This window comes from Leptodactylus fuscus, chromosome 2, assembly GCF_031893055.1.
Source record: "Leptodactylus fuscus isolate aLepFus1 chromosome 2, aLepFus1.hap2, whole genome shotgun sequence".
NCBI classification, from domain to species: domain Eukaryota; kingdom Metazoa; phylum Chordata; class Amphibia; order Anura; family Leptodactylidae; genus Leptodactylus; species Leptodactylus fuscus.
The window spans coordinates 165,757,410-165,784,365 of NC_134266.1; the positions used below are offsets into that span (position 1 = coordinate 165,757,410).

The 26,956-nt window shown below is 39.3% G+C and overlaps 1 protein-coding gene across 1 annotated transcript in view; it reads left to right on the forward strand.

The window, feature by feature from the left end:
- Nucleotides 1–26,956, forward strand: part of CFAP47 (cilia and flagella associated protein 47) — a 478,593-nt gene that overhangs the window by 379,267 nt on the left and 72,370 nt on the right. Inside the window, exons 53-56 of the mRNA XM_075265004.1 lie at nucleotides 1,073–1,248; nucleotides 2,867–2,974; nucleotides 3,681–3,792; nucleotides 8,393–8,497. Coding sequence (XP_075121105.1) covers nucleotides 1,073–1,248; nucleotides 2,867–2,974; nucleotides 3,681–3,792; nucleotides 8,393–8,497 — 501 coding nt within the window. The remainder of the gene's footprint in view (nucleotides 1–1,072; nucleotides 1,249–2,866; nucleotides 2,975–3,680; nucleotides 3,793–8,392; nucleotides 8,498–26,956) is intronic.

Consider the following 26,956-nt stretch of genomic DNA (forward strand, 5'->3'; position numbering starts at 1 on the left):
TATTGATGGGGATAGGGAGGGGGAAGAGTAATGGTGATGTTTTGTTTCGGAAGCGGTGAAATGGAACTTCACCGGATTATCAGAAAGTGCCCCTGGAGCGGTCACATGACCACTCCAGAGATATGGGAAATTATAGATTTTTTTTTTAATTGAAGTAAATTAGAAGTTAGGAGTTTTGTTTAGGGGTAAATTCTCAGTTTATCCATTCTTCTACCATAAACCTGGTATATATACTGTAGTGCATCTTATTCCTTCTACAGGTGCTGCCACTTGAGACCAGTAGGACCAAATTATCATCACAAATAGTATAGAACCATCTCTGAGAGTACCTTCATACTGATGCTAACTTTCATATTGAGAATAGCTCACCGATATGGCCCATATTTATTAGCATATTTGTACCTCTTCTGCTGCATTTTACTCTAGAATAGTGTTTTATATATTAACTATTTGCACTAGATAGAGAATGCATTTCAATCATGCATACCAGCTTGTATACTGTAAGTGTAATGGAAAGTGCGCACAATTTACTGCTTGGCCAAGATTTAGCCACATTTTTAAAATGAGAGTTTTTTGTTTAAAAATCCAAAAAGTTTGCAAATCAGAAATAGGTCTTTATTCAATAGAGACTCTGCCATAGAAAGAGTAATGTCATTTAGCATTATTAAAGTTAAGGCAGTGATGTATGTTGTGGCAGATTTATCAAATATGGGAACTTGTATTATTAAATATGTCACAAAATATGTCAATAAAATAGTCTAGCGTTAACATAGAAAATGGCCAAAATGACAGCACTGTTGATAAATGTAGGCCATTGTCTTTCAGTGCAGTGATCTCTTATTAATGAAGGACAGGAATCTAATGATATTGTTTTCCGCAGGAAGGTTACTAGATGGCAGGTCAGATTGTGTCTGCTGGATAGACTGAACTTTTTGTGTTAGAATTAATGGTATATAGTGGCGATATTAAAAAAAAATCAGTTTTTCCATGACTTGTTCTCTTGGATCTTCGTTGGTAGTGAAGATGGAGACAAGTTCACTTTAAAAATAATTTCTATGTTTTGTCTTTCCAGAAAACTGTTGGAATAAATATACCGATTACTAATCCTTTAATGGATACCCTACATTTTCATGTGCTGGTGAATGGGGATGGAATTACTGGGGATGATGTTTTCAGTCTACAGCCAAGGGAATCTTTCTCCTATGTAGCAAAGTTTTCCCCAACTAAAACTGGGATTTCTAATGGGAGGTAAGTGAATATACAAGTGGACAGATTTACCAATGCTCAAAAAAAAAAAACATACATGCCTTACACCACATTTAAACATTGTTTTAGACACTTTTTGTGCACTGTCTAACAAGGAGTTGGGGGTTCGTAGATAATGGAAATTTGATATATTGTCCAAACATAGACCAAAATATTGCCTTAAACTAAGTCAACAAATAGGTGGTGTGATGTTAGACTAGACTGTCTAAAGCAGGGGTGCTCACACTTTTTCAGCATGTGAGCTACTTTATAAACTGACCAAGGCAAAAGATCTACTACCCACTTCTTATGGGCGGGGTCGGTGTGGGGCGTGTCTGTGGGTGGGGTCGGGCATGTGGGCGGTGTCAGGCGGAGCGTGAGAGCAGGAGACAGCGGCGTTCTGTGGCCACCCAGGGATCCCCGGTGTCTGCTTGTTCACAGCGCAGGCTGAGAGTTATCTCTGGACACTGGCAGGCTGGCGCTGCGGCAGCCCCAGCCTGCCAGTGTCCAGAGATGACTCTCAGCCTGCGCTGTGAACAAGCAGCACCCCGGCTCCCTCCATCACTAAGAGCGGGGAGCGCGTCATCCCCCGGAGCTGCTGCCCAGCCTGCAAGTGTCCGGAGTGCTTGTTCACAGCGCAGGCTGAGAGTCGACTCTCAGCCTCCACTGTGAACAAGCAGCCACCGGGGATCCCTGGCTGCATCCTGCGATCGACCCATACGTCCTTTGCGATCGACCAGTAGATCACGATCGACGTATTGGGCACCCCTGGTCTAAAGATACACCAGAATTGTAAACCTGTCCAATAGCTAAATAATTTTTGTCATTGTTGTTGATAAATTCCCTCCAGTATTTGTAAGTCAAACCCAAAAGTCCAAAATACATAATACACAATTAAGGGTCTATTCAGATCATGTTTTTTACGTCAGTTTAACAGATGCAAAAAAACAGATAAATAAAACGTACACAAACTGATGCAAACAGATGGCCATCAATTTCCGTAGACATCAATGTTAAAAGAAAACGGATCCATTGATGTCTGTTTTTTAAAAGGAAACAAAAATGTAGTATACCATCATTTTGTGCCTGTCCAAAAAAAACGGACAGTAATGGATTTGGTTTTTTTTAACATTGATGTCTATGGAAATGGATGGCCATCTGTTTGCATCCATTCATGTCCAATTTTTTTTTAAAACTGATGTAAAAAATATGATCTGAATGGACCCTAAGAGGTACAGATCTTTCTGTTCTATGTTTTCTCTGTCCTTTTTTTTTTTACTTTTTTGCAGCCATGGTGGTGTAACAGTTTTAACATTTTTATTTGCAAATTGATAACAACATAACTTTAAAGAGGGCATTTCCTATTGTGTTACAGTCATTTTCATTTATGTGTACTCTTGGGCAAACAGGGTGACTATGCTAATGTTTGACATTAGTTTGCTGGAATCAGAGGATGGTGGCACTTATTAAAGGATAAACAGTACTCGGAGAACAAAGAAGTTGGTTGCGATGCTGAAAAATATTTTTAATTTTAATTTACTTTTAATTTTGTCAGTCTGAAGTGCACTGCAGACTAATGTGCTCTTTGTATTTATTCTTACCATTCATTTTATTTTTCTAGTGTGATTTTTCAGTGCGATGCATTTGGAGAATTCTGGTACAATTTAAAGCTGACATCACAAAAACCAGATTCTGTTAAAATTCCTGAAGTGTTCTGTGAACTTGGAAAGTAAGTGAATATATATTCCATACTAGTTTATCTGAGTTACAATATATTTAGGATACTAAACCTGGAAAAAAATATTAATTTTATGGGTAATATTCTGAATTGCCTTATGTTCAGAGAATAACTGAATGCAACAATTTACTGTAAATATTCAATAAAACTTTTAAAGCTTGAGAGAATAGTGGTCCAGTTAGCATAAATGATAACCTATCATTAAAATAGTGCAGCTCATCAATACATGAACTCTCATAGTCCAATACCTGGGATACCCACCAATTAGCTATTTGAAGAGGCTACAACGCGCTTGAGTGCCTTAGCCTCGTCTCTGTGCCAATAACGTCATGTTCATCAGTCTTGATGTATAACACAAGCCCAGGCCCATTTGAGTGAATGGGGCTCAGCTGCAATACCAAGGACAGCCACTATGCTATGTATGTTGCTGTGTTCAGTAGTTAGTGAAGAGGCCGCATCTAATGTAAATGCTGCTGCTTCTTCAATCAACTGATCTGTGTGGGTCCCAAGTGTCAGAAAACCACTGGTCACATATTTAAGACTTATCCTAAGGATAGGTCATTAAAATGCAAGCCTCAGAAAAACCTTTTAATTGTAATGATTACTTTTGCACTTAATACCATAAAAAAGACTTTAGTATTTCCATACAGCATGACTTTAAGCTACACATGAACTTTGTATTTTTGCTACCCTACAGATGGACTCGTTTCTTTCTACCCCTTGTGAACCCGACACAGGAAACATTTGAGTTAAATGTTATTAACAATAATCATGAACATTTCTTAGTGGAACTGGACAATACTAAGCCAGTAAGTAACAATTTGACCTAAAGTAATGTTTTCACAAAATCACGCTCTTGTAATGACCTATTCAGCCAGACCGCTAAACACATTATTACATTAAATCTGCTCTTCTTGCTTGCTGCTCTTCTATAATAAAAAAAAACGTTTTTCCTTAGGGAAGCATACACATTTTACAAGAACTTGACAGCAAAATTCTCAACTGGATAGAAGCAGATAAAAGATATATACCAAACAGTATTTTTCTGTCTATACGACACAGCTGACTACAGGACACACCTTATATAGGTCTAGAAACATGAGGCTGTGAATGCCAAGGCTCAGTTTTATTACAGTTTATCCAGTTAGAGCCAGAAAGTTTGCAGAGTAGAATTATTGCAATGTATCTTTAAAACATATGTGGGTGCATTACTTGTTTTGGAGCTTGTTGTCTTTAGGGTGCATCACACGGAGGAAAATGGCGCTGAATTTGGTGTGGAATCTGCGTCATATTCAGCGCTAAAAAAAAGCGCCTCCCATTGATTTTAATGGGTTCCTTTTTCTGCTAGCAGAATCCGCCTCAAAATCCACCTTCAAAAATGGCTCCTATTGACTTCCTATTGGGAGCTGCTCGCTTTTTTTCCCCACTAACTAGTAGCAGAAGAAAGAAGCGACATGCCTTATCTTGCTGCAAATTCCTGATTCGGCTGCAGCGTCCATGACTCGAGATACGCTTCTGTTTTGACCCATTAATTCGGGCCTAATCAGGAGCGGGATGCCGCGACGGAATGCCGATGCTGCATCAGCATCCCATCGCGGATAGCCGCACGGAATGTTCACAAGGCGAAAAAGGTTTCCTCAACCTTTTCCTCAGCGTGATCATACCCTTATAGGCTTAAGCCATGCTTATGACTTTCGGAATCTGAAAATTAAAAAAATACAACCCTCCAATAAGGTCCCAAGCTAGGCTGTGTCCATTTAGAGTTAGTTCTATTTCTTAGCTTCAATGCATTTATTAGGCGATGGCACTGCGTTGTGGATTCGCATAGTTTTTGACTGTTGTGGAAATGCAAACTATAAATATAGGTTTAGAATAAACCATATAATTCACATTATATGCCATATTTACAGAATTGTTCACAAGATAAGCGGACACCACTAAATGTTAGGTCTGGGTTGCAGACTCTAGTAGCCCTTAGTTAATAGGTAAATGGTTTGTTTCCGTTGCATTTCTTATTGGCTATTTATAACTTTGCCTCTTGTGAAGGAGATTCATCATATTTATTATCTTTTTGTATAGTCCTCTGAATACTGCTTGAGGTTCACATTTTGTATTACAAATCATTAACATAGAAATGAATTTGAATAGATTATCATGACTTTTAACTTCTGCATATTGCAAGTGAACTGTCCAGAGAGTTAAAAATATCCCCAATGTGTCTGGTTCATTAACACTGGCTTAAATGTCATCAGCCGATGAATTGCTATACAATGGATAGACCCTTTGAAAAGTCCATTCCATTCATTATATTTTTTCATGACTTAGTCGTGGTTTGAAACGGGGAATTATATTTCCAGAACAATTAGCTGATCTTTACTTTGCCTTAGAAATTTATAAATGATCCTTTTAACACCGACAGATTGTAATATGTGCTGGGAATAAGCAAAAATCTAATTCAGGTTTGTCATATAAAAAGGGGATGGGTTTGGGAAAAAGCCAGGCGTTCTTTAGTTTTATTAAAGTGGTTTTCCCAAAGTCTAACATTAGTGGACTATTATTTGTATAGCCCATCTAAACTACTGGGGGTCTGATCCCCTGGGGCTGCTGCCAATGAACAATATGAAGGGGTCGGTGTACTCCTAAAAGTATTGTTATTGAGTGGGATTATCCTGCATATCAAGACATTTAGCAAGACAATGCCTTGACTAGGACTTCAACATGGCTTAATAAGACTCCAGACACCTAATTGGTGGTCTCTCCCTATGGAGTGACGATATCCCCTCAACCCTGTCTAAGCCTCTCACCTCTACCAGGTCAGTCCTCTCTGCGCCAAGCTGAGGATATGCAAGATCATTGAAACAGCTGTCCTTGGCTTAGGTATTATACCTACCTGGTATAATCCCAACATCATTGCAAACAAAGGCCTCTGAGAAGGTCGGCATGATGTTAAAGGGAGCGCCCTCTATAGGTTTGTTTGACTGAGGCTCTGTCTTCCTAACTACATCATGGAAGATAGACTTGCACATTCTCAGTGAGCGTCCTCTATTGGTGTGCATACTTGAGGCACTGGCTTCCTAATTACATCATGGAAGTCAGATTTGCATATTCTTCCCATGTTCCTTTGCACAATGGAGCGCTCATGGCTTAATAAGACTCCACACACCTAAATGGTGGTTCTCTCCCTATGGAGTGACGATATCCCCTCAACTAGGACTTCAACAGTAAGCTATCTTTGAGTTCTTTGTAGGAATCTGCTGTTATAATAATTCCTTGTATTAGAAGAAATAACTAACTGACATTTCTTTCAGTGCCACATAATTGTACAAATAACATAAGTGCAGACATTCAGAGTGCAGTTATTGTAAAAACCTACAATATTGTGATGTTGGTAAATGTAGACACATAATTTCTCCTCAGTACATTATACAATTTCAATATGAACAGTACAAAAGGACATTTTTGTAAATTAAAACATATGCATTCTTATCGCCCACTCGGATAACGTTCCAATAAATAAATGTATATAGGTAGTGTGCGGGATAGAATATATGTTGTAATGCAAGTTAGTCTCAGATTGAGAAGGGCAAGATTATTTCTTAGAGTCACATGACTCATCTCATATATTAATATTCATGCACATAGAAGGGTTCACTATTTATAAATTATGTTTTTTATTATTGCTTGCACAATTTTTTATGCTGTATATACATAAATGAAACATTTGTATCTTTGGGGTTCATCTTCTGGGTCTGGGGCAGAGAATCCTATTTCTAAGATCTATAGCAGAGGTAAAATATGTTTTTGAGTTAATTGAAAATAACTCTTTAACAGCAGAGTTTTTCACATTCCACAGATGAAAGAAGAATGAAATGTTGAGTAAATCTGAAATAGTTTTCGGCTGCTATTCAACAATGTACAGTATTAGATGTAGATGACAACTACATTTGCTGTTAGGTAACAAGCAAAATCATGCAAGGCCACCACAGTGGCTGTTTAGTAGTCCAGTCAAGACTCATTATATATTTCTTATAATTTGGACAGGACCTCTGTTTCGGAAATAGGTGTCACGAAGTCACCCAGTGATCTTAATTGTAGAGGGGACAAACAGTCACCTCCAATTCTGGGTGGTAGGAAAAGTTGTGTCGAGTCTGACAGCATTTTAGAAATAAACCATTGCTTCCAAGGTAATTCAAACAATACTAAAAGTGTACAGGCATATAAATAGGGAAAAGACAACATACAAGAACAGTAAGGCAAAGTATATTCATTACTAATCCGTTTGTGTGCTCTTTAAAGTGCAACTAAACTTTTATTTATAAAATTCATAAATCAATAGTGCTTGCAATCGTGTTTTGCAACATACTGTACTTCACTAAACAAAAAAATGCCTGTGTCTAAGTATTTCTCCTTTGTTTACTCTACAAAGCAGATAAGTTTACAATGGTGTCTATGGAGAAGGAAGGAGGGGTAGGAGAAAGAAGCTGTTTATAGCATTAAATGAGTCATTCATACAAGGAAAAGGCTGTCTCTCTATAGCTTAGATGTCTCTCTGTTTTAGGATCTCCCTCATAGAATTCTATTGTACAGTTTTGATCAGTGGTATTTAAGTGCAGGCACTTATAGAGACTTAGGGGGACTATTGACAGAGTGAGCCTCAACTCATAACCCTGACATAACCAGGAGTGTGTGCACTAAACACTCTGGTATATGCATGAGCTACTCATATGGCAATTTTAATGGTAGCGGTGCATGTTGGTATTTTAGTGTGAATTCAGATCCCCAGTATATATTTCCCCCCACTCCCATTTTTGTGCAGGATAGACAAGGGAGTTGGAGGCACCTGGGTTGGGACATTCTGTTGCAGGTGCTTCCTATGATCCTTTCCTCCCTCCACATATTATACAATATATATCATCATTATATGTATATATCATCCCCAGAGATTTACGGGCTATAGTAGATCTGTCTTGCTTTGTGCTCTGTTGGTCCACGAATTGTGGATCATATTGGACCTATAAGTAAACTGAGGGCAATCTTGAATGGGAATAGTGTGAAGGATACATAGAACGTCATATCACATAGTCTCATTCTCTCAATAACACTGTCACTTGGTAGCACTAGGGTGTGTATTCTGTCCTTATTTTAGCAGTATTAAAGCGAACTTTTATTTATTTGTTTATTATGATATATCCGTGACCCTATCATTTTTCTCTGCTCCCTGTATGAACCCTGATAGAGGCATAGACATGAGTTGACCCCCTGTAATTCATTTGGTCTACACTACAGTTTATATGCCTAATACATCTTTTCGAATGGACAGTACGTTTATTGACCAACATGAAATATTTCAATACAAATGATAAATATCCCTCTACTATATGACTAAACATCTGCTCTATTGTTCTACAGCTTTTAGTGTCACCCAATTCCACTACTAAAGTTCCTGTTCAGTTCTGTCCATCATCGCTTGGGAATGGAAGTCAAACTGCATCAATAACATTTAAAAGTCCTCAGGTAGGTTCTTGAAGACAGACTCAATTTACAGTAGGTTTTTCTCATATACACATATCATTATGCAGCACACACTAGGGTAAGATTATCATTGTTGACATCCAGTAATGGTGGTGAGGTAAAGATAAATTGCTATATGATAATATCATTAATACTCAACAGACATAAACAATCAGGTCACAATAAATCACATTTCATCAAGTCTATAATCCATTACATTGTATGGTACATCCATTAATTATCCAGATTAGGACTTGTCAACTTGTTTTTCAATGCTCTGGTCTTATTTATACCATATTTTGTCAGATGTAAGTCATCTCCATCATTCATGTTCTATGAATAAATAAAAATTCTAATATTTAAAAGTGTTATAACATCTTAGCAATTTTATGTATTACAATGAAGCACATCAGTGTTTTTGGTTTGTCTGACACAGTATTATTAGAAATAGCATTATAATCCTATTAATATTAGAAATGTGAAAGTTTGTGTGTTTGTTCCTCTTTCATGCAAAAATTGCTGAACGGATTTGGATGAGATTTGGCACATACATAGTTTGTACTTTCACAGCCTGGCTGATTGGTATCAACACCGATGAAAATTTAAAATATAACTTTTATTGATTGCCACTTAGGCTAAAAACGTCCACAAACACTACACCTAAAACACCTGTATAGGTTACAATTACTGAACAGGATAAGGTAACCCCCCTCCCTCAGCAAATATACAGCCCTACATTCATAAACTATATCAGTGAGGGTCGAAAGTGGAAGTAATAATGTAATAATACGTTCCACCAATCAAAATTCAGCCTTGTATAGTTCCATCCCACACCATCTGGGATGCACGGCAGTGGAGTACTACTTCGAGAAGAGGGAAAGCCAAATGAGGGGACATAATGAGTTTGTCATCAGGTTGCTGAGATTCATTCTCAATAGGAATATGTTCACATTTGATGGGCGTATTTAGCACCAGACACAAGGGACTGCCATGGGCAGTCCCGCTGCGCCCACTTACACCAATTTATTTTTAGGGTGGTGGGAAGAACGCCATGTGTTTTCGGAATCATGGGAGGAATGGACTAAGTACATCCTCCTATGGCTCCGATACATAGATGACATCTTGATAGTGTGGACGGGGACAGTTAAGCAATTCTGTGACTTTGTGGACATTTTGAATGTCAATGATTTGAATTTAAGATTCATGGCTGAGATCAGCGACTCTGAGATTGCTGAGGATTGGGGAAACAGGGAATGTCTCGACCACCCTGTACCGTAAAAAGACTGCGACGAATAATCTCCTGAGGTGGGAGAGCACACACCCCCAGGAGCTACGCAAAGGCATCCTGAGGGGACAGTTCCTGCGGGTTCACAGGAACTGTTCTGACACTGTGGATTTCTGAACTGAATTGGGGAGGTTGGAACAGAGATTTAAAAATAGGGGATACCCGCTTAATGTGATTCGGGTTGTCCAACAACATGCGCAGAATTGTGATTGTGCTACTTTGCTTGTTCCCAAAAGTAATACGTTAGCTGACAATGTGGTTAGGTTGATAGGCACTTATGATCGAGGTGCCAAAATGGTTGCTGGTATGTTACAGTCATATTGGAATATCTTATTGAATGACCCATATGTGGCAGACAATATCACCCCACATCCATCAATTACGTACAGACGGGGTCGTAACATTGGAAATAGGCTGGTTCATAGCCATCTCGAACCGGTCAGGAATGAAACATGGCTGGGAAGGAATCTCCTTAATGGTACATTTAGGTGTGGGGGTTGTCGTGCGTGTGACCACATAGAGAGAGGCATGGAGGTCGTATCAGCAGCCAATGGTAATCGATTTAAAATCTATGACTTTATCAACTGTAGGTCTGCGGGGGTAGTGTATGTGGCATCCTGCCCCATGAATTTTTACGAGAAGACACGTGGGGGGCTCCGTCGCAGAATACTGGACCACATTGGCAACGTAAACAGTAGAGAGGAAACACTTATTAGTGTGCACTTTTGGGACAAACATGGGGGTGACACGCAATTTCTCAAGTTTCAGGGTATCAAGTTGGTACGCAGATAGTCAATGGAGGGGGGTGACTGGGATAAATTGATCCTTATGAAGGAAGCGGAGTTGATCTTCTGGATGGATCGCGTAAAGCCCAAAGGATTAAATGATGGGATATAATTTGTCCCCTTTATTGAGCAGCGGTAGAATGTCTTGCCGCATGAGACCATTCTGTGGGTGGATGGATAATATGTGGGACTTTGTTGGTGGGTAGGTTGGAGAATATTATCATGATAATGGGATCTAAGCTTAGTGTCATCCAGCGGTATGTGTGTTGGGGCTTTGCCCACCCATGGATGGGAGGGTGAAAACTTCCGTGCTGTTTGACACGTATGAGTAAATAAGGACCCTCTGGATAGAGATGGTAGTATAGTTTACTATGACATACTGCCATGAATAACATATATAGAGTACTCATGTGTTCCTTGGTACTCACAGTATTAAATGGTGCATGAGTATGGGAATTTTTGAATGAACGTATGCTAGACACTTGAACACATTGTTTGGAGATCAATTATAATAACGCTTCCCTGAGACTAGGGTAATCCTGATGCTTGCTTATCTGATCTATTGTAAAAGAGAACTACTTGACATAGCTGATCACTTGGTCATGTGATTTCCTTGATCAGCTGATCGGACAGGAGAACGGAGGAACACCTGCGGAGGGATGCGGATGGGCTGGGCAGACTGAGACATATGTGATTGGCTGCTTGTCCAGTGGTCGTCGAAATGGGGGCTTGGCCTCGAAACGCTCAGTACTATATATTGGTTCGAGCATAGAGGCGAGACGTCAGACACTACTGGCGTACACCATTAGTGCCTCAGGAATTGCAGTTATAACTGCACATCGACTGTAGTGTTTTCCATTGAGACAAGGAGGTCACTGTGCCTAGTAACAATTTATCTAGCTCCTGATGAGCCTGTATATATACAGGCAAAACGAGTAGAGCCCATATATATTTACTGTTAGCCTGTGGCAGATTATTGTAGCGCTCCTTGGACATCGGGTTTTGAATACCGGTATCCTGGTTGTTCCTGGGGCATTACTTGTGTACTAGGAGCTAACTACTCTGCCGCCTACTTTATCGCTGAGTACACTGTGATACAAAGAGTGTGGCGTTTAAACATAGGCTACACCCTTTAGGAGGAGTAATATCATATCCTACCTGTGATACCCTTGCGGTTTATGTGGGGTTAAGCTGATTTAGAGGCAGCAGCGACATCCATTAGTTACCTTCAGGATATCACATTAGGGCTGTCTTCATTTGCTATGACAGGGCTGTTTGCTCTATATGGCCTTTAACAGCACTGATTTTATCTGAGAGCTGTAATGCTCTTCCAATTTCACCTGTTATAGTTGCTACATAGTTAATACGGCTCATAAATATATTATTGTGTTGAGCCAGTAAACTTAAAATCTTTCAGCCACTCACTATCAGTTGTGGGCTGAATTTTGATTGGTGGAACTTATTGTTACAATATTACTTCCACTTTTGACCCTCACTGATATAGTTTATGAATGTAGGGCTGTATATTTGCTGAGGGAGGGGGTTACCTTATCCTGTTCAGTAATTGTATCCTATACGGGTGTTTTAGGTGTAGTGTTTGTGGACGTTCTTAGCCTAAGTGGCAATGAATAAAAGTTATATTTTAAATTTTCATCGGTGTTGATACCAATCAGCCAGGCTGTGAAAGTGTTTGCATTAGTGGTTGAATATAACCCCTGTGAAGAAATACATAGTTTGTAACCTCGATTAAAACATAGGCTACTTTTTATCCCGGTAAATGACATGGCTTCATGACTGTTATGAATATATGTTCATATACTATATTAAACTGCTCTTGCCAGCAGCATTATCTCAGTTAATTGGAGGTTGCTGATAAAGCCAGGATTGTTATCTCTCTATGTAAACACACAGCTAACCCTCAGTCCATTGTTTACAAGCATTTGCATATTATCTGATCTGCTCCAGGCAGAGTGTTAACACACTGGATGGGAAAATACCTTTAATCCAAATTGACAGTTTACCAATTTTAAACATGATGGGAAAAAGAAAATCTAATTTGTCGCAAAATTCTAAAACCTTGAGAGCTATGAAGGTAGCCAGAAGTCAACAGACTTCTCCTCAAGCAGAGCTGAGGGGGATCATCAACACCAACAACTCGCTCATTATGTGGCGTCCCAGCCAGCTTCTGAGATGCCAGAATAATCACAGGCACGGCTTTAGGAACAATTTCAGCAGCAGGACAGCTTGAGAACTGCCAAAAAGCAGGCGAATCATCGATGGTAGCAATTTGCTGAATATAGGCGGATCATCGACACCAACCACACGAGGACAAAGTCGCGGGTAGAGGCTAGTTTATCTATAAATATGTAATATAACACATATGAAATTGGGATGTATTGTACTACTTCAAGTGACCCGCTTGTTCTCTGTGAAATCTTAACACAAGACAGCAGAATATATAGTTAAACTGCCTAGCATCCTCCTTTTCAGTGTTTCTGGTGTCTTCTCAGACACCAAGTTGAGGCGCAGCAGAAATGATTAAAAATAACAAACACTTTATACTCACCTTACCTTACCTCTGGGGCATCCTTAGTCTATGCTGCTGTCTGCGTGTCTGTCTGCCCATCTGCATGTCTTCTGTCTTACGACTGAGGTCTTGTGCTCGAGCAGTCACGTGTGGCGCGATCATGTCATTACGCTGATGTGCCCCATGTAACTACTGGCATGACCTCAGTTACCGACAGGAAGAGCTCCAGTGTGGATGCTCAGCCCAGGATTAGTATAAGTATGTTTTCATTTTTATACACCTTCCCTGGGCTGGCATTTAATGGAAAGCGGCCCAACCACTATCATGCTGGATTGAGGCCTTAGCCATTTTCAGCTGACTGTGTGCCCTGTATCCTTCCAGACCCGGTTGCGGTTGCACACCCTGCGACCACAATCGTTATGCCACTGCACTTGGATACCATAATACAAAGTAAAAAAAGAACTCAGGGTGCAAACAAGTTCTCATCTTATTTCAGTACTTTCTGTGTATATCTCCAGACTTGTCCCGACCTAGGCCCCACACCAGTCCACTGATTTAGCTGCTGGAAGCCATATCCAAGGTTTACAGCTAGAAACAACTCTGCTCCTATGAATTTCTCGAAGCTAAAAATAACTGAATTGCATACACATTAGGTATCCCTATGTCTGAACCTCTGAATCTACAAACTTATAAAAATATTTTTCCAGTACAGTGAACGTCATAGCGGGAAAAAAAAAAATCAAAAACACCAAACTGATGTTTTTTCGCCTTTGATAAAAATTTTAAATACAAAATTCATCAAAGCAATAGACATTGCCGAAAATGGTCTAACTAAAAAGCACACCTGGCCCTGCAAAAAAAAAAATGTTCTGTACGATGAAATATAAAAAAGTTACTGGTGTCAGAATATAACAACTTTTTGCAAAAAAAAATATATTTTTGAAAAATTTTAGATTTTTGTTAAGGGGTTAAAATGAAACTAAAACTATATAAATTTGGTATCCCTGGAATTGTACCAAAACATAGAATACAGGTGACATGTCATTTTGGCTGAAGAAGAATGCTGTAAAAATGAAGCCCATAAGAAAGTCACACAAATGCACTTTTTCTCCAATTCCCCATACTTAATTTTTTTCAGCTTACCAGTACATTGTAAAGAATAATAAATGGTACCTTTATGAAGAAGAATTTGTCTTGCAAACATTAAGCCCTCATGTGGCTCTGTGAACAGAAAAATATAGGGCTTATATAGTTATAGAGCTTGGAAGGCAAGGAGTCAGAAATGAAAATTGAAAAATGTCACTGGCGGGAAGGGGTTAGATAAGCCGTCCATGCTTTAAAACCATCCAATATGCAAATGCACATACAGCTGAAATCTGTCAGTGTAGGCCGTGGGTCCGCGGGATCGTGGCTTACTCTGAATGCAGTGTGACCTCTGCCCCAACGCAGGCATGATGATGTAAGTCATCAGCGCCTGCAGTCAGAAATAGGAGGATGTTCTTTGTGGCACTGCATATTGTGGAGTATATAATACTGTGAGAGGACCCACTGTGGAATATATAATTCTGTGTGGGGCCCCACTGTGGCGTATATGATACTGTGTGAGAGCCTACTGTGGACCATATACTACTATGGGGGGGCCTACTGTGGAGCGTATACTACTGTGTGGGGGCCATTGTGGATTGTATAATACTGTGTGGGGGTCCACTACAGAGCATATAATACTGTATGGGGACCACTGTGGATCATATAATACTGTGTGGAGGCCACTATGGAGAGTTTAATATTGTGCAGGGCCCCCTCTGTGGAACATATAATACTGAGTGGGGGGGGGGGGCTACTGGGCATATAATACTGTGTGGAGGCCACTGTAAAGCATATAATACCGAGTGTGGGCCACTGTGGAGCATATAATACTGTCTGGGGGTCACTGTGGAGCGCATTGTATTGTCTGGGGGCCACTGTAGGGTATATTATACTGTGTGGTTGCCTCAGTTGTGTGAGGTCCCTTCACTATTTATATCAAATCAAATCAAAAATGCTTTATTGGCACGTCCGAATAGGTATTTGGCATTGCCAAAGCTAGTAAAGTGGGCGGTGGGGGGGGAGTTGGGTTGGGTGGGTGGTGGGTATGGGGGGGTGGTTTGGGTTATAACAGTCATGGAGTCTCATCTTCCTCTTCGTTGGTGACCGCTATATAGGGGGGTGGGGTTGGAGGTGGGGGTGGGGTGGGGCGGGTGTATTGGGATAAATATAACAGTCCGTGGAGTCTCATCTTCCTCTTGTTTGGTGACAGCTTGCCACGTATTGGGCAGCGATCTCCACAGTGGCCTCTTCTTCTCCCAGTAGGATGTAGAGTTTCCTCTTCTCGTCTGCAGACAGTATCTGTTTTATAGCAGACATGATATTAGTACAGGCTGTCATAACATTGCACGGTCACTATAAATCAGACCCTGTGCGATATAAATAATGAATATTAATTTTTCAAAACTATACCAAATGCAGAGACCTTTACCTTTCAGTACAAAGTTATTTGTATAATTGAAAGCTTTGTAACACCCCATTTACACAACTGTATTTTGCGGGTCCGTAACTGTCCACAATTGTGTACCCACACAGTATTAAGGTTAAATTGTCTCGTTAGCGCTTTTCGATAATTTAGCGGGTTTTGGGTTGCAGTTTGGGCACTCAGTCTCTAAAAGGTTCGACATCACTGCTATATAGCATGAGGATTTTAAAAAAAAAGAGAAAAAAAAAGTTTCTTTTTTTTTCTTTTTACAATGATAAATGGATTTAAAGTGCTCAATCTTCCGGATGATTATCCAAGGTTGTCTCAGTTATCCTTGCCTTTATGACCTTTTCATTATCTGGTGCTAACCTTTTCCGTCTGGGTCCTGCCATTAACTTTTACATCTTTATGTGTTTTATCCATCACTCCTGTGCAAAGTAAAGTCTGCGACATTGAAACTGACCTAGTCGGTCTCGCCTATTACCATGCACAGTGAAAGCACAACAAATGTTATGTCCGTGCTCACGAGCCGATGTAAGAATATCCGGAACAATGGAACAAAAATGATTTCTCTCTTTATTTTCTTTACTCGCTGTAGTTTCTGAAGCAACTTTTAACCTTAGAGGGAAATGGCATTGATTTTCCTCCCTTGATTTCACTGATTAAATGTATCTGAACTGACAGTTCTAGCAATTTAAGCCATCTCATAGCTGGGTAGCTGACTAATCTAAAATCAGCTAATGATAGTGCTTGTAGGGTAAGCCTTAACTGTTTCTGATTGTGCCTGTTTGCTGAATTGAGAGAAACTGCTCCGAGTTATTATCTGCTTCATTTGTTTCTGCTTTAAACTGCATGAAAAAGTCCTTCACAATAAAGATCTGGAATCCTCTCACCATTTTTCACTCACATTTTACATTCCTAACTAAAACTTACCCTGACAGCGCATTCCAGGCTGTGGATGTTAAACATACATTTTATTATATTCAATGTTATTGTTTTTTTTTTATGTTTTTAGCGCCTCACCACTGGTGATTTACTGTAAACCACAGAAACTGCTTTACATTTCACAAAGACAGTTTGCAGATTTTATTGCGCTTTTAAGGGGACTACATTTATGCAAACAATGTTTTATATTATTCATCTGTACAATATTAGCTTTATTTTGTTCATGTAGAAGTGATCTTGATTTAGGGCAAGTTTAGCTTTTAGCTTCGCACTCAGTTCTTATTGGAAGAAAAGAGAATTTCATATTGTAAATAATGGATTGTATATATAGTGATTCCAATTGAGGATGAATACATATTTGATTGTACAATAATACTAAAATGTATTTACAAATTCCTCACGTTACAATTTAGTATGGTAACAGGCAGACATAAACAAAGTATGAAGCAAATGTCTAGGGCTAGTTCACACGTGAATAGGGTGTGGCGGAATTTGTCCGGAAAAAAAAACACTTAAGGAATTAGGAAGTGGTTTTTGACATTGAGGCTGTTTTTGGAGTGTTTATTGGTAAAAATCGCCATGCGGTTTATCCCTCCAGCACAGCGAATGGACCTTTAAAAAACCGTGACGGGTTTCTCCGCCTCCCATTCACTTGTATTGATTTCTTGAAGCAGAATCCGCCTCAAGAAAGGGCAGCTTGCTTCTCTTTTCCGCTAGCGGGAACAAATTGCTTGGGGAAAAAAGACTGCTAGCTGTCTGTATAGACCTCTATTGTGAGGGGTTGGATTTTGAGGAGGATTCGTTCCGTGCCAAAATCTGCCCCCTCTTTCCTCACGTGAATTTGGCCTAAGGCCCAGTTCACATCTGCGTTCAGGCCATTCTGTTTGCTTATTTGCATGAAATATTCAGAGAGAAAAGTCCTGCAAGCAGCACTTTTCTCTCCGCATTTTTCGTGTGGACACCGAGTTGAAACCACATGGACCTTATTATAGACTATGGGTCCGCATGCTTCCTAAGGTAACCGCTTTTTTATGTGGATAGGATTCCGTTCGGGGGTCCCAAGTGGACTCCTGACCGGAAACCCAAACGCAGATGTGAACTGGGTCTTATGATTGAACAAGGAGAGAAGGGACTCAAGAAAAAAAAGAAGAGAGAACATTACCGATCAAGGTTGTTATATTTATACTGAAAGGAGACCACTCCCAATGATTTTGGTTCATAAAGTTTCTCTTCATTGTCCTGATGTAATCTGATTCTATTCTTGCCAGAAAATATAGGTCTTGAAAGTGAGGAGAGATACCTTTGACTTTGTACAGGAGCCAGTTACATGTGATTGCAAAGATCAATTTTCTACCAGTTGCTTGGCTTTGCTTTGTGAACTGCGATGAGAAGTTAAGAGTATAGGAAAAATGAGGACAAGATAATGTAGTATCAGTGTATGACTGATGTAGTAAAACTGAATGTGTCAAAAAGCAGGTTAAAGGTTACATTTTTTTTCTCTACCGCGTGTGCTGAACTGTAGTGAGATTCCAGTAATTACATAAACCTATTTAAAAAGTGTAAAGTTTGCGTAGGTAAGACAACCCCTTTAAAAGACTATAGCTTTGACCATGTTGTATAGGTTTTAAGATTTGAGATAGTAAAAAAGTTTAGTTTCTTATTAGAAATGACAATTGTGTTCACTTTGTACACGTTTAGGCTTCTATTTAGAACTGTTTAAGGCAATTGACCGGTGAGCTGCTAATACAAACCAATTATACATGAGTGATTTAACTGCTGTTAATTGCTTCAATGCTTTGTATGTAAAGACTGAAGTCTAGAGCTTAAATTGTCTGAAAATTCCTCAAGAGCTCAGGCTGTTAAAATAATACAAATCATATTTAATTCATGTCATATCTCAGGAATATCTTGCACAGAAAATATTAACACTAGTAAATTATACATTCTCATTCTTCAGGGGGTTGTGCCATTAAGGACAGTTATCCACAATCCAAAGGACAGTGAATAAGTGATTGATTTGCTAAGGGTCCAACTAGCAGGTCTAAAATAAAAAGATAATAATAATAACAGTATAGGCGATAGGTGTATGATCACTGGGGCTCTAAGCATTCTTTTGAATGGAGTGTCAATGCGCTTTCATGACTGCCACCACATTCACTGCTATGGGGTTGTCGGGACCTTAAACTTAAACAGCGGCAGAAGCGTTATAGTAGTGAATGAAGCACCCGCCATGCAAGCGCACTGGTGCTCCATTCACAAGGGGGAGACATGGGTGACTTTCAGTCTACTGTTCTCTCCAATCCCGGCGCTTTGACCCCCAGTAATCGGACACCTATCTCCTATCCTGTTATTATTATATCTTATCATTTTATATCATTAAACTGATGAGCCCATAGCTTTAGTTGGTTTATATTTTTTTTTCCTATTCTCGATACAGAATTCCCATACTTAGTATGTATTATTCAAGAGATCCAGGGACATGCCAGAAAATGCAGAGTGGCTCAACTGAACTTTCTGGCAGGCTATGGATAAGCCAGAGGGTTCAAGCCAGAAAGTAGTATAGATAGTTAGAGATGAGCGAGTAGTATTCGATCGAATACTACGGTATTCGAAATACTCGTACTCGATCGAGTTCGAATGTAAAAGTTCGATGCAGAACCAGCATTGATTGGCCGAATGCTATACAGTCGGCCAATCAACGCTGGTTCTTCTCCTACCTTTAGAAGTCTTCTCCATGCAGCTTCCCCGCGGCGTCTTCCGGCTCTTCATTCACTCTGCCAGGCATCGGGCCTGGGCAGAGCCGACTGTGCATGTCCGCTTGTAGTGCGGGTATGCGCAGTCGGCTCTGCTCTGCTGCAAGGAGAAGACTGCTCGGAGGATCCAGCCCGACCCTCACTCGTGGACTTGGTAAGTATAATTTGATCGAACGTTGCCTACCCCTGAAACGAGCATTTTCCCCCCATAGACTATGATAGGGTTCGATATTCGATTCGAGTAGTCGAATATTGAGGGGCTATTCGAAACGAATATCGAACCTCGAATATTTTACTGTTCGCTCATCTCTATAGATAGTATGTGCATACATCTTCCCCACCCCTAAATTACCTGTAGAATTTCAGGATTTCATGCCTTTTCAGTGGCTTGAATTTGGAGCATTTTGCAGTTAAAATCCTTGTATAGACATTCGGTATTACAAGTTTACACATGCAACAATATAATGAAGGCAATAATATTTCTTATGGTGACTGTGATCAGAATAGATAAAGTCATTGTCATTGTATCATTAGTTTACATGTACATTGCATTTATACTCTTTCCCCAGGTAAATGTATTCCTTTGCATGTGTTATTTTATTTTTCTAGTGCATCTCAAATTAAAAAAAATTGATCCCCTCTGAACGTTTTTCTAGATAAAAAAAACCCTCCTTCTATATAGCTTAAATACAGACTTATGCCTCTAGATGATTGCCAACTACAAGGACATCTTATGTACTGCAGGTGAAATCTCATGAACATGAAACAATAGAATACAAGGCATATAGAAGTAACACATAACTGTGGATAACTAGTGTGTAGACTTTTGCCACAAAGACACATAGACTTCCATACAAGTTGTAATCAAAAAATGAACATTTAGGCCGCAGTGGAAATGCTGCTGCAAAAAACAGTGCATTTTACAGTATCTGCACAGTGAATGGGATTCTTGCTAATCCCATCTACATATTGCATAAAAATATCCACAGCAGAATTGCTGTGATTTCAAAAACACTGTACCGTATAGGTTTAATAGAAGCAGAAAGTCAGCCGAGGAGAAAGCGATGCCGAAGAAAATGCAAGGTATTTCCACTGCTATCTTTTCCACAGCACTTTTTGGCTGCTCCTCCTTACATACAGCCTTTATCTCAAAATTGTTTCAGTTTCCTTCTTTTTTTCATATTTGCTTTGGAGAAATAAAATTGGTTGCTAAAATCTATGTGTATTTTAACTTAAAATTATGTTATAGTAAACATATATGGAATAGAAAATATAGTAAATCAGGAAGTACTAATGTCACCCAATTAGGAGTGCTTTTAAGAATAGTGTTGAGCGAACCCATTGAAGTTCAGGCTCGACGAGTTTGGCTGAACTTGCCCAAAAGTTCAACTCAAGTGCCTGAACTTGACCCGAACCCAATTGAAATAAATGAGGACCTTAACTTCGTGAACCAAAAATGGCTGCAACAATGGGGATAGTAAGGGGTAGAGGGCTGAAAAATGGGGGTAATAACAGACAAGTGCCCTGCAAAAAATGGGATAGGGAAAGTACTTAAAATAATAACATAAAATAAATAAAGTAAAAATAAAATGAAAAACAAAATAAAAAAATAATTTTGAAACAAGTGATAGAGTTCCAGGGGGAGGAGGAGGAGGTGGATGTGACAGTGTAAGTGGAAGAGGTGGAGGAGAAGGAGGTAGCCAAGACTTTAACTACTCACTCATTATTACATTTAGCTAAAGCCCTGACTGTCCTTACCTTCAGCTGCAGCCTCTACCTATCCTAACTAGCTGGAATAGTGACGGGACCTGTGACCCTTCCTCTTATAAAGATGGTTCACATGTCCTGCCTGGTCAATCACAGCCATGCCCATACTGGGCATGTATGTGAAATCTGTGGGCTTAAAACTTAAAAATCAACCATCTTTAGGGATGAGCCAAACCCGAACTTCACCGCTGAGGTTCGAGTTTTGGTACCCAAACCCACGATGTTCAGCACAGACTATATGGTTTGGGTTTGCTCATCACTATTAAAGAAGTATTTTAATTTTTTTTCTTTTTTTTATAAACTCGTTTTATTGAGAAAGTATATAATATATTACAGTACAAGAAAAAACAAGACATAAGAGATGGCAAATGGTACACAATCCAAAGCAACCTTGGACCAAAAAATCTTGTCAAACAGAACAAGAACCAAAAACCATGCTGCAAAGTCCATATTAGTAATTGAAAGCTTGCAAAAATCATCCAGTAGAAAGTCCAAATCCAAAAAGTCGAGAGAGGTATCAATCTCCTTCCAACCTGCAGAGCACGAGAGTAGAAAACAAGAGAGATACCAAAAAACCATACACAGGAACATACACATTACTCCAAATGCAGTATAAGCATGGACCAGAGTCACCCCTTGAGCATCTAAGGAACAAGTGCATTCATGGCAGAGTGATAAGAATGGTCAGTATACAGGGTCAAGGGAGAGTCGCACCACAGGCCCCAAACCTTACAAAATTTTTGAGGGCAGCCCCTGCCTTTATATACCACTTTATTATACGGGACAATGGAGTTCACCAGCTTCCGCCACATGGGGAGGGAGGGGGGTCTGGGAACCATCCATTGCAGGGCAATCGCCTTCCTGGCTAAGAAAAGCGATTCCCGTAAAAAGATACGTGAGTGGTGCGGCCATACCTCTTCATCTAAAACTCCGAACAGACATATTTCAGGTAAGAGTGGAATGGGAGTGCCCAGTATATCAGTTAACAGGCCTATGACCTCGGACCAGAAACTCCCAGATAATGTGCCAAAAATCTGCATATATACCAGTACATCGCAAGCACCCAGGGTGTCTCAAGTATTTTAATATTTGCTGTAATTTACATATAGGGTACATTAAGGGTAGCCCTTCAATATAAAATTCTGACATGTCACTGTGACATTTCAAGCGGTCACATGAAAGTTTAGTTAATAAATAAATATGACAATTTTCTAATGAACTTTTTGTAATGACATCTTCACTAGGGATCCATATAGTATATACTGCATTACTGCATAATTTAGTATATTTCTTTGCTATACCAGTTTTATTTAGAGACCATTTAATGACCTAGGCCCATTAATATTTCTGTTTCTTCCCAATAAATATAGTAAATCTTACCATGATATTAAATAAGATTGTTTAAAGTATACCTTCAATTATGTAACAGTTTTTCCTAAATGACCAGTACAGGTAAATATGAGAAATATGTAATATATCTTATTAAAGAAATCAGTTTATTTCACACACAAATAAGTTCAGCTGTGAGACTCTGCTACTCAAGGAAGCTCTACTGATACTACTGTATCCTCAAGATATATCAGTGAGGCCATAAATCTATCACGAGCAGTCTATTCCTCATAGACTTTTGTGTACAAGGCCAAGGATGGGACAGATGCTGTAGAGATTAACAGTCTGAGTGAAGGTAAGGAGGAGATCAGCCTAATAAATGGAGAAGGAAACTGATTTCTTGCATAAGATATATTGACAAGCTTATTTCTATTACTTCTATTCACGTGTACTATTCATTTACAAAAAGTGGTTTTATAACTGGAGGTATGCTTTAAATCCCTGTATAATAGTCTGAATAAACCGATGTCAGTAAATGTTATGGAATTTCCTTGTACTATAGCTCCATAGTGGAAGTACAGGGCTAATAAATGAAGTTTAGATAACATTTATTAGCAAATCTTATAGCATCATAGCTTTAGAAGATTAGTTTTCATGCAGCTGCTTCTAAATCTTCAATTACAAAGATGGCACCATCAGGGAGTTGTGAACACAGTAAACATGATGCGATCAACAAGCATACCAGGAGTACCCATAAGCATCTGGCATATCTACAAAGACTGTTGAAACATGTGCTGATCCGATGCACCTGATCCTTAATGAAATTGGCAAAGGATCTCTTTGGAGACATGATGTTCACCAGAGACTTAGCTATTCATGTGGTTTTCATATCTGGACAATGAAAAGCTGAACAAAGGCAAAAAGAACTTATGCATTATGCTAGATATGTGAAAATGTACAAATCTGTCTTCACTATAAAATACTTGTAATTGAAAGGGAAATTCCATATAAACACTGACAATATAATCAAATAAAAGCTGCTATATGTCTAGTTTATCATCATTATATATTTCTGCTTTACATACTGTTTGCCTGTCTTTGGAATATTGTAGTCTATTAGACTATTAAATAAAAGCAAAAGGTAGGAGACGAATAAACTTTTTTAAGGCTATTCCGAAGTGGTCAAGAGAAAAAAACTTATTTTAATGGTAGAATCCCTTTAAGGCTAAGGCCCCACGGGCCATATGCACAGCACTAAAGCCCTGGGGGAAGAACTGCTGCGTGAATGTATTGCGGTTCTTTCCGCAGCGCTTTTAAGAGAAAGTTCACAGAGTTTTCCTCTGCAGACTTTCTCTTAACATTATATCTACGGGAAAGCCGTCGGCGTTTCCGTGGATATAATTGATATGCTGTGATTTGCAAAGCCGAAACGGCTTTGCAAATCGCAGCGTGTCCGCACTGCGATCTTTTCTGCAAAGTGGGGATGGGATTCGCATGAATCCCATCCACTTTGCCTGCACTGTACAACACCGCAATTTTTCCCACAGCGTCTCCACTGTGGGAAAATTGCGGCATTTACAGTCTGTGGGACACCGGCCTAAAGGAATTTTTTTTTTTTTTGAAGATTTTGTAGCATTTTTTGAGCTAAAACCATGGTGCATTGAGCAGAAGGGAGATGTATAAGAGTTTCCTATATATTGCCTCAAAAAAGCAGCAAAATCTGTAACACAAAAAGCTGCATTTCTGCAATGTGGAGCCTTAGCCTAAAGAAGACCTGCTATTTGCATAATGTATAGACACTGCTCCACTGATTTCAGCACAGTTGAAATTTTTTCTCTAGCCCCCACTGTTCCTGAGCAATAAGTGCTGTTGGTCTTGGTGCCTCATTTACCATTCAGTCTCTCTACTGTCCGGTAGGTGGTGTCTGGCAGGAGCAGACAATGGTAGTGATTTTCAGGCGATATTGTCTACCTCTGATTGGTGTTCTGAAACACCCTCTTGCCAATTTTTTCTGACACTGCCCACCTCACAGCACAGAGCCTAAGTAGCAAATAACTGCACTGATTGCTCACTAATGGTAGGGGCTAGAGAAAAAAATTCAACTGCATGAAATCAGTGGAGTGGCGCCTGTTAATAGGTGCTAAGTACTGGAGTTGTTGGAGTCGGTGAAAGGTCCTCTTTAGGCCAGGGCCCCATGTGGCGTAAACGTGTGGGAAGCCATTCTACCTACAATACAGCTATTGTCAAATCCTGACACTTTCCCTGCTGGCTTCTCATACCATTAAATTCACTCTCTCTTATATCTGATTATTTGGTTTACAGTATATCAAGTCAGTTGAGTACAGATCATTTTTTGTTGTTGAGCAACATTTCCTGTATAGCAATATTTTGGCTGTTCAAGTCATCAAAAGCTAAGAGATATTACACCTAATAAACCTAATTTTTTTCAGTTATTGTATTGCTTTATCTTTGACATAAACACAAGAAAACTGTAGAAAGTATATCAGTTTATCAAATCATGCTGTATTAGATGTGTATTGTTATATTGTGTATGGGGAAAATCTCAGAGGACTAATATTTTATAACATGTATAACATAAAATGATTGTTACTATGAAAGTGTAAAAACCCTGAAAGCAAAATTAGCTTCACTCTTAATGAGGAATATAAAGAAAAAGTCTGGAGTAGGGTTACACAGACTGGATCCTTTAGGCAACTTGAACCTCTGAGCATCTGTAGTAGATACAAGACACAAATGGAAACCTTATATCAGCTCACCCACACTATTGGTTTTTGTATGACTGAGGTTGTTGAGACCTGGTGTTTTTTCTACTGCATTTGATGTTACATTGTGGCCTGCATTTTGCATCTGTACTTATCTAACGGAATGTGACTTGTGTAGATACAGTAGCTCACGTAACAAAAACATACTTGCAATGTCACACTGTTTAATGGAAACACTCTTATGACATCATATGAAATGATAAAAGAACTTTGAATAAAAAACAGGTTTTTTGTGATACTATGTTGGGAGATGTGTAGAGGAATTACAGTGATGCTACTGCCAAAATACTTCAGGGGGCGTGCACCTCAAACCCACAAGTCTGATAATATGGTGAACCACAGTTGCTTTATTGATATCGCGTTTTGGAGTTACGTGTGTTTTAACAAAAAAAGGCACCTCCTTCTTCAGATCTGTTATATAAGCTGGCTACAGAAAGACAAAAGAATCTGGAGAAGGAGGTGCGCTTTTTTGTTAAAACGCGCGTAACTCCGAAACGTATTATCAATAAAGCAACTGTGGTTCACCATATTATCAGACTTGTGGTTTTGAAGTGCGCGCTCCCTGGTGTATTTTGGCAGTAGTATCACTGTAATTCCTCTACACAACTCCTGTATGATCTGGTCAGTAGTAACGGTCATAAAACCAAGGGACTGGCGACCCAGGTCTTAAGACCAGTAAAACTTCACAACCTGTTGGAAAAGACCACTAGTGGAACCTGAGTAGCCTGAGGATGAAATTGGGATCCACCATAAAGGATTCATTTTGCAAGTGGTTTCATTGTCGGGAAGCGCATCTCCTGTGTTTTTACCCTCAAAACATATCTGTTGGGAGATGCACACACTGGGGATAATTTATTGAGACTGGTGTTTCCTACTCCAGCCTTTATTAAGTCCCTGAGTGATGTGAATTATTAAGATGCTCCAGCCTCTTAACAAACGAGGAACGCTCTTGTATACCAGAATCAATGTTGACCCCATTCAAGAACTGGTGTAGATTTTATGTAGATTTCATGACATCTTTCTGGGGTGAGCTATAATAAATTTGCTGTCCCCTTTTCGCCACCTTTCACAAACAGTGGCTAGCAAGGTACAGTAATTATGTGGCATACCTTTGGCACATGAAAAGGCCGTGTGCCAAAGATGCACCACATCAACACAAGAGAACTGGTGCAGATGGGTTAATAAATCCACTTCTGTATGTGCTGTCATTTCATTTTAACCTCTCAAAGGTTTTGTGAGCTGGTTGTGATATTGTATTAAGTTTGTGTTTGTGTAAGTAGTAACTTTAACTGGATTTTGTGATGTTGAGTCTTCGTATTTGCTAAAGACTTGTCCACCTTTGACCCCAAATCTAAACGTGTTACACCGCAATATACTAAGCAGATGTATCGATCACTGCACCCAGAAATTCATTGCAGCTTTTCTCCCCAACATTGTAAATTTTATTGGACATCTCAGAAGAGATGAAATACCTGAATCTGATTAATCCACATGGAAAAGTGTGATGTCAAGCTCATGTATGCTAAAATGTAAATTAGCAATCTGTTCAACATAATCAGAAAATTATTCAATCAAAACATATGACAATGAAATTGAACAGGAGTAACAAAGAACACATAGGCACAGAAAACCATATTGTAAAGCCATCGCTTTTCTAGAAGGGGTCGGTTATGAAAGTGCAGATTAATATATTATCCAGATGCTCCTTCTATATGTTCTGCATGAAAAGCTCCCATGTTTTTACAAAGTGAAAAGTGTGATACCGAGTTTCCAAAATTC